At 30.6% G+C, this 9,419-nt stretch overlaps 1 protein-coding gene across 1 annotated transcript; it reads right to left on the reverse strand.

Annotated features, from left to right (window-relative positions):
* Window positions 1–589: 589 nt before the first annotated feature.
* Window positions 590–4,218, reverse strand: LOC129299088 (uncharacterized). Its single transcript, XM_054937527.1, has 8 exons — window positions 4,200–4,218; window positions 3,610–4,113; window positions 3,110–3,167; window positions 2,823–2,903; window positions 2,636–2,668; window positions 2,144–2,383; window positions 1,892–2,033; window positions 590–1,440 (listed from the first exon to the last, which is right to left on the reverse strand). The coding sequence occupies exons 2-8, from the start codon at window positions 3,786–3,788 to the stop codon at window positions 959–961; spliced, it is 1,215 nt and encodes a 404-aa protein (XP_054793502.1). The 5' UTR covers window positions 3,789–4,113; window positions 4,200–4,218; the 3' UTR covers window positions 590–958.
* Between the last annotated feature and the right edge of the window lie 5,201 nt (window positions 4,219–9,419).

Raw genomic sequence — 9,419 nt, forward strand, 5'->3', positions numbered from 1 at the left:
TTTGGATCTATTGTATATTTAGATGCCTCTCATTATTCTTTTAATCACTTTATTAATTTGTATGATTATTAATTATTTTGTATTTGTTAACTTGGATTATTTGTTTCACTGACATTGTTCCTGCCATCAATTTTGCAAGATGTGACCAACATATCATAGATCGGGGCATTTATGTTTAAAATATGGTCAACTGAATTTCATCAAACAATTCAAAAGGTTTTCAATTGGTATTTTTTTTTCAATATGCTAAATATAAGTATTTATATCTATTATCTTTTTTAAAATGATGCCAAATTTTACTATTTTACAGTTATACGCGTACTGCACAGGTAATCAAATTTTTGGAAGTCATCTCTCAAATTTTACTTTAATATAGGCAGTTTTCAATATAAATTATAAATGACTAAAAATGGTATTTTAAAAAAATCAACACATTTTTTTATAAATAATTAATTTAACTAATTCCTTTATTCCCTGTAAAATTAATTATTTAGCTCCTATTTTTAAGATCAGGAGCATCAATGCGTATATACCAGTACTAAAAAAATAATAAACGTTAGTGACCAGGAAATAGGGAGCAGTACCGAAGTTAGAATTTAGAAATATATCACTTTCCAAAAGCACTTTGTCAACTGGATTTGGAACAAACAGTCAAGTGATCTCAAACATAACAGTATATCTTTTCCGGTGAAGTCAAGTAGCTGTTCAATTTTTGTTCCAGAATGACGAACTGCTTGACCCATCACGATGTCCTCCCCTAACAGAAAACAAACAAATCACATTTAAGGTTTCACCCTTTCAGCCTCTTATTTTCGGTACTATACATGTCTGGGCCTTGGTGAATCTGCCGGGGTCCAAACAGTTGCCTACGAGTTTGAAGGCAACATCACCTTCAAAGTTCGAAGTCATTACTCGTTGGAGAGTTGTCAGCCTGAGTCCTGCGAAACTAGTCAACATCCTACAACCTCGAGCGCCATATGCATTTTATAGGATTGAAAGAACCATGCCTCCTTGTACCAGCGAATGATCGTGCATTCTTGGAATTTGATCTGATATCCCAATCCTCAACATTCTCAGGAACGCATATATCAAATAACGCTTGGCCAAGAACCCCATACGCATTGATGCTGGGGCGAGCCCGTAAATGAATCAAGCCTTCCTTGCGTTCATCTGGCACAGAACCAACACGTTTACCCTCGTAATAATTCATTGAACCTGACAACCAATCATCAGAAGCAACAGCAAAGCCCTGAAAACTGGTTGAAGTCGTTGCAGCTTTCCTGAAATTGTTGATTGGATGTAAGATTCCATCTTTTGCTCCCTCAATGCCCAGTCTCTTATCTTCAACGGGTCTTTTTCTGGAAATATAAATTGTAGCTGCCTTGCCAAGGATCTCAGTGACTGCAGCCTTGTAATCTATTGGATGGTGCCGATAATGACCTGAATAAAATACAGTAAGAGAATGGGGAAAGTCTAGTTACTGTGCTCATTGCAGTTTCATGAAAACGCAGGTCTCTTAACCCCTTGTAACCGCACTCAAACAGAACAAATGATGCTATCATCTTTCTGCTCTCAGCTTAGTCAAAGTTGACAAAAACAGGAAGAAAAAAAAAACGATGGGCAGTTGCTTTCTCAGCCAGGACGTTAATGTGATGTAAAATGTAAATTTAAAAATTTTCCCAGTGAAGGACTAACAAGCAAAATGGCTTTTCCTGCCAAAATAGACGAGCAATAGCTAGAGTGATATTGACAAGTGACAACCGAACTTGCATAGATATTAAAGCATGCTACTTTAAGAATAAAATCATGACAAGATCTTCATCGTTCAACCAGGCACAGGTCTGTCAAGTAGGATCTTCTCACAAATTAAGTGTAGACTGCAGATGCTTACCTACATGAGGAGAGGTATCCCATTTTACCATTTTGACGTCACAGCCAAGGTCTTTTAGTCGTTGGACAAAATTTGAAATAACTTGAAAATGAGCAAGATCGTCATTTTCAGAACAAAAAATGAGATAGGGGGCCTGCATCCTCTGCAATAGAATGTAACTCAATAAGGACTAAGTAGAAAATTAAAAAAAAAAAAAAAAACTAACAGAACAAGAAAGGCAGAAAAGCTTGTTCTTTATCATTGACCACTTACAATAGTGGAGTAAAGAGTTTGCCAATACTCAGCTCGCTGTGATTCAAACCTGCTGAGGAAGAGAGCATCAAGACCAGATGCAATGCCATTTGCGATCCACGAAGCAAACCTTGGTGGATGGGACATTTTCAAAACAGAAGGGTGTAAAAGAAATCGAGCACCCAAATCACTGGTGAAATCAACTGGACTGGAATCATAAATATAGCCAGAAATAGAGTCTCTAACAAGCTGGTAGTCAACCTGTGTTGTTAAAATGGTTTACAAGTTTATTGAATTATCAGTCAGCCAAAAAGTTAAAAGGGAAAAAACCAAGAATCCTGGATATAAAGATCCATGTCGCAGGAAACTGACTAAAATAGTTTGTACACGGAAACAGGACAAATTAATTAATGGAATTACAGAATATTTGAATTTGGCTTTCAACACTATCATGTGATATAATATATGTAATTCAAGCATCCCATAAACTGCAGATAGAAAAGACATGCATACCTTGTTATGTCCTTCACACTTTCCCTCGATAATCTGAAATCAAAGGGAAATTAAATTGTCATAAGTCAGATTTTATTATGGTATGATGTGGGAAAAATTTAACAACAAATGAAATAATACGACATTGATATATACTCTTAAAAAGAAAAATGGGACGAACAAGGCGATAGAGTATAGAATTGAATACCTGAAGAACCTCAAACATACAAGCTTTTGCACCCCCGGAAAAAGACGCAAAGACTATGGGGCAAGGCCTAATTCTCAGCACCTGCATATTGACATGCATGAAGAGGCATTTCACACGCTTCAACCAACGAGTCAATTTTTTGACTGGACTAAAATATGTAAAAGTGTGGCAGAGTGTTTAAAAAAATCTGAGTTATATTCCACTTGAAAGTTGAAACTGCTTTTTAGGCGACCTAAACTACTTTTTTTTTTCTTTTTGCCAAAGTGGAGAACTAAGATAAGACTAACCTTCACAAGTTCATTGAGTATGTTAGCAGCAAGACTTGTTGCTTTCTCAGGGAAGAACCTGCAATAAAAAAAAGCAAAATTATAGAGAACAAAGCATTAGTTTATTATGCTTCCAGAAAATCCTTCGAAGAAAGGCTCGCAGAAATTTGAAGATCTACTAAAAGCATCGTATAGATGCAGAACATAAGGGGAGATATAATTTCTACGGGTAATAGGGTTGCCGGCTCGAGTATATAATTATTTCCATGAAAATATCCAGCTGGTTGGAATTACTATCAACCAGCACTCCTGGCATTGTCAGATTACAAAACTATCAATCTTGCACTGTGTATTTCAATTATCACCAGCGATTCATTTTTAAACAGAAGTATAGATATATAAGGTGAAGTTGCAAGAACATAAATACACCAGATATAGGGGGATGATTGATCGTTAACTTCGTGATTAACATGAAAGTGGGGCAATCGGGGGTCAGACAAATTTGGCAAATAGAAACTCACATATTGAGAAATTGGGAGTGACAGATAAGCGAATTCCATCCGATGGATGAGTAGAGGTCTACGTATTTATTCAAGTGCCTCTCGTCGCTTGACATCCATGCGAATACCACAACTATCCCTTCAGCTCTCTCGGGCACCAGATTTTGTCCCCAGTAGAACCTACCCCCAAATCCCCACATTTTCCTCCCTTTTTTTCAAAAATAAATGAAATAATTCTCTACTGTAGAACTCCAAGCATTTAATTTCTAGTCTTACAGAGCTGAGAAGGCGAATTCCTAAACAGCAGCTGATTCGGATTGGATAGAATGAAGTAACTTCAGGTCAATACGGGCTCCCTTTCTTCGCATGAGGTGGTAATTTAATCGCAGCTTTTGAAATCGGAAGACGAAGATTGTGCTAGATTCAAAGGCGAGCGTTAATGAACTTGTTTGGAAGCTGTCGAGCCTCAACTCAAATTTCACACTTCCCAGAGCTGAACCTTACAAGACAGAGAGGCACTCCTCGCTGTTGCAGCACAGGATTTGGTTTTCAAAAGATCATTTTAAACTTTGTTTTACCCAAGAGATGCACAAAAAGTCAAAAAAACCAACCTTTGTGCCACGTTCTCGAGATAAGCACGATTTAACTTTTCCCTTAAACTTGGTCGCTTGAGTGACGTTCAAGGCTTTGAGGCTTAAAGCCCTCGTGTTGATTGCAACTGCGGTTTTAAAAATCTGGACCAACCAGTTCAATTGGTTGCTAGTCTGGTCCAGTTATAGTCTGTTTGGTTTGATGCAGTGTAAGGAGATTATCTATAATTCTAATGCATTACATGATTTTAGCTGTTTGGTTGACACCAGATAATATAAAGGGAATTACATCATACACTATAAAGAGGATTACATTAATAAACCTATGTAATCCCCATTACAACCACATTTTATATCAAAATATCCTTTCTTATATAACATACCAAACAAACACATGTAATTCTCATTACATTACATTCCATTCCATTCCATTCCTTTGCTTTGCATTGCATTACATTACATTCCCTTTGATTCTTTGAACCAAACGGCTATTAATGTTACAGAACGGGAAGGGAGGGCTGTATAAAAGAATGACTCGGTTGAATTTGGACCTAACTCAAATCTTTTTTATAAAAAAGACTAAGTTAAGCAACTCATAATCTGACTTGATCCTAATATAGTTTGAAATTAAACATGATCAGACTGATCTAGTAAGATTAAAAGACTAGTCACGATTTTATCCAGCATCTCACTTTCTTTTTTTGTTTTATCCATGAGAGGCAGTAATTTATTTAATATAATAAAATTGTTTATAGTCATGTAAAATTTATCACAACAATAACAATTATAAATTCAAAATAATTTCCAACAACAACAAAAAATATTTCAGTTATGATACAAATTATTTAAATCAAACAACCTTCAACAACATTCAACATGTGTAAAGTCTATTACACCAAATTAATAATAAATTTCACTAATAAAAGAGGAAGACTGAAGATTATCAATGTTAGAATTTTACTCGATATTCATGACTTCACAAATATAAAACACAAAAAATACTAATTATTATTATAAATTAACTTATTATAATAATTAATAAATTAAGTATAATTGTATTAAATACATTTATAAGACCGGATCAAATCAAGTGGTCTAGATATTTGGTCTCTTATTCAGTGCAAACCAAGAAAAAGTCTGATCTTTTTGGTTTTAAAAGATTAATTTTTATCTAAACAGGATAGGATCGAACTTGTCTTGAGTTGGACTAAATCTTACTGGATTGAAGAATTTTTACACAATACTACTCAACGAGACCAGTCAAGAACTGATAAATGGGTCAATGAACTAGGAAAACTAGAAAAACTGACCGATCTACCGGTTCAAGCGATTTGGCCTTTAACGGTTAAAAAATAGGTATGAGAAGCTGGAAAAAAGATAAAAAATGGAGAAATAAAAAAGATTGAAAAAAAAAATCCAAGAAGAGAAGATATTTTGTTGTAAACATCACTTTGGCGTGCTGCTTCCCAGCTTCCGTTGTAAAATTTGCTACAAAACATGAGATTGAAGGAAAAATGCCAGAGATTTATTTGTCTCTCAGACCGACGACGGAGACAAATGAAGATAACCAGCTCTTGAAAATATAGAAAGGGAGCACGAAATTTTTGAAATTATTTTTATTTTATTGTTTTAAGGATTAATGTTTTATACAACATGTTCTGAAAAAATAATAAAAATAAAAATAAATATTTTTTATTTTTTTTGTTTTTCAGAATAATAATCCAAGAACACTTAAAAGACATTTCTGTTTTTCTATTCTTTTTAACAATATTTTATTTTTTTTATTTTTCAAAACACTTTTTAAAAATATATTATTAAATAGATTTTTTATTTTATTTTGAAGAATAAAAAACTGCCAAACAAGCCTTAGCTTTTGCCTCATAAAAGTAGCCATTTCTCTCAAAGTATTGGCATATTACGTCTCGAGGGCTTGTAGTAGTGATTTTAATATCATTATTACTCCTTCTTTCTTTATAAATAAAGTATTTTTTTAAAATTTATTTTATTTTTAAATATAAAAATGACAATAATATTTTTAATTTATTAAATAATTCTACCTTTATCTTAAAAAATAGAATAGATCATTAATGTATATCTTTTTACTACCATCATGATATTAATTATGTATTATCAAGGGCAAAACTGAAAAATCATTGTGTATTTATGTGAGTTTAACTAAATAATAATACTTTATTGGTATGCGAGATTCAATTAAAAATACTTTATATATAGGGATGAAGGGAATATGTATTAATATGTCATAATCATACTCTCTCTGATTTTATTCATGAGATGGGGAGAAAAGATTTTTTTTTGTTATATTTATAAGTCATATCATTAAATTTTTATTATAAATATTCTCTTTTACCTTCGATTGAATATTGAGGAGAAAAAATACATTAATAAAGTGTATATATTTAACAGAGATAAAATTAAAAATTTATTAAATTTTAAAATAAAGTTAATAAATTTTTAAAAAAATTTAATACTGATAAAATATATTAAAAATAATTTATAAATAATGACAGAGTAGTGTCAAAGAGAGGTGGAGAGGGCAGGGAGCCGAGAAGAGAATAAAGAAGAGGGACGGCCATTTTATAAATTTCTGTGCATGCATGTTAGTGGTTTTGTCTTCGAAATTACGGAGAGGACGTAAGTGCTATATAAAGTAGGTACTTATATTTTTTTTCCAAACAAATTTAATGGTAAGGTATGAATATTTTATAAATTTAAGTACCTTTAATTGAATATTTTTTAATTTAACTGTTGGTTATTGGTAGATTTATTTTATTATTTTTATGTATATTATTAAAAATATTAAATTATTTATAAACAGTTTAACCACATCCAACTAATAACCCTTAAATAAGTATTTTATTTAATTTAATGATGCGTTTGATTTTTAAAATTTTAATTATAGCAACAAAAAACTTTCAAAACCAAAAAAATCCTGATGGCAAAGAAAGAAGAGCAAAAAAAAAAATCATATTATTGTTGACTAATAGTTATTTAATGCACACATTGATGTTGGATCATGATTTGATCCGTTTTATCAAAAGTAGTGCCCCTTTAGGTTTAACTTAGCTGCGCAAATAAAAAATTAAAAAATTAAGGATATGTTTGATTTTTAATTTAAAAAAATTTATTTAAAGAATTTACTTATTTATTGAATTTGATAAAAATATACTTTAAATGTATTTTCAAGAATTATTCAAATAAGTCTTGAATTCTGATTTTTTTATAAGAAAAATTATAAATAGAGATCATACAACAACATTGACTATACAAAATTTTTAAAAATTCATAGCATGGTACTAATTTCTAGCCCCAGTTTAGGACTTGTTTGGTTTTTCATTTGTTGAAAATCCATTCATCAAATATTTTTTATGAAAATTAGTTTGATAAAACTCAATTATTATAATAATTTTTATCTAAATACATTTTTTTTAAAATTTAATTTAATAAATTAAAATATATTTTGATAATATACAGTGAAAAGTAATTTTATGTATATAATTACAGAAAAGAATATTGATTTTTTGATGTGTAATATTTATTGCACACATGCAATATATTTGAAATGATTAAAATATATACTCACTTCGTTCAAAAATATAAGACATGTTTTGAAGAGTTAGATGTTTAAAAATGTAAAATATTTTTAGTCTTTCAAGATGTAATCATTATCTTTTTTTAAAAGTACCCTTGTTGATTATAACTTTATATTATTGTAGGGTATTTAATAGGGGGTAAGTATAAAAAGATAGGGTTAGTTTGAAAGTAGATAAAAATTTTATTGGAGAATGAGATTCAATTAAAATACCTTACATTTTTTAATAAAGAGAGTATATAAATCAAAATTTTAAATAGCAAAAATTGATATGTTAAATAATGCTTACCAAAAAATAAATAACATCTTCTGATTAACCTTGCTCATTATTTTCAGTCTCATAAATTCACTCTCCTTTTTTTGTTTGTTTAACCAATTAAGTGCGAAGCAGTGCTGAGTGATTACTTTTCTCAAGCTAATAAATTTTGGGTCAGTGTTGATGATCGCTTCCCATATGATTTACCTAGCCTCCCTACAATCTGTGGTTTATAGAAAATTACAAGCTTAACAATCTATGAAAAAAAAATAATGCTTGGTAAATAATCATAAGGGTATGATAGTAAAATAAAAATTATTCACTTCCTCATTAATGCCCAAACTCCAACTTCAAATGTAATCGGCCAAAAAAAATAATCAAACCCAGACTTAAGTGAAAGTAGCTTTGGAGAAATGGACTTTTAATGACTTTTTCAAATGACTTTGAATTTTTTTGGTAAATCAGACAACTTTTATATTTGAATGCATCTTTGAGTCATTTCTGAATACATCCTAGAGTAGGCTTTCGCTCTTTGTAGTGGAAGAAAAATTACAAATTTAAATCGTTAAATTAAACTTGATTATTTAAATTTGATAATTTTTAAAGATAAATATTTAATTTAAATGGTTTATATTTACAGTGGAAGGAAAATGTAATAGAGAGAAACCTATCTCATACATTTCAAGGCACCCTTTGACCCGTCGAATTGCATTTCAAGTGAAAAATTCTTCAAATTAAAAGACTGTAGAAGCTTAAGTGAAAATGTTGAAAATCTTCAAATAAAAAGTTAACTCATTGATTACTTGAATAAGTACCATTATATGATATCATCATCCCTCCGAATGCAAGGGAACAGAAGACATTTAACAAATTGTTTACAGTAATTAACAAATTGAGTATAGTAAAATGGACTAATTGACCGTAATGTGAATATTATCTCTGATAGAATAATATCTGCACACAATAATACACCAATTGTTCACAAATAACTAACCAATTGTATGACTAATAAAAAAAAATCAAACCAATTACTCCCTCCGTTTCAATAAATAAAATGTTTTCTATGAGCTTATTTTATTCTTAAATATAAGGAGTATTGTAACATTTTTGAGTAATTAGATAATTTTACACATGTCTTCAAAAAATAGGAGACATATTGATTACGTACTTTACCCACTACCACCATGATATTAATTGATATTATTATGAGAAAAATTTAAAAATTATTGTGATTTAATGGAATTTAAGATAAATAATGAACTTTTATTAATATGCATGATTTGATTAAAAGCACCTCATACATAGGATATAACGTGCACAAGAAAGGAACATGTTGAATTGTAACTTCCTCACGTGTCTTAAAGGCAATATACAA

The sequence above is a fragment of the Prosopis cineraria genome, unplaced genomic scaffold (genome assembly GCF_029017545.1).
Source record: "Prosopis cineraria cultivar Desert tree isolate PC_DT_omini unplaced genomic scaffold, ASM2901754v1 PC1028, whole genome shotgun sequence".
In the NCBI taxonomy this organism is placed as follows: Eukaryota; Viridiplantae; Streptophyta; class Magnoliopsida; order Fabales; family Fabaceae; genus Prosopis; species Prosopis cineraria.

Coding starts and splice junctions, on each gene's coding strand:
- LOC129299088 (XM_054937527.1), bottom strand. CDS start 3,788: ATGTGGGGATTTGGGGGTAGGTTCTACTGGGGACAAAATCTGGTGCCC. Junction 2,669..2,822: donor GTATGTTTGAGGTTCTTCAG/GTATTCAATTCT, acceptor CTTTGATTTCAG/ATTATCGAGGGAAAGTGTGA. Junction 2,034..2,143: donor AAACTCTTTACTCCACTATT/GTAAGTGGTCAA, acceptor ATTCTATTGCAG/AGGATGCAGGCCCCCTATCT.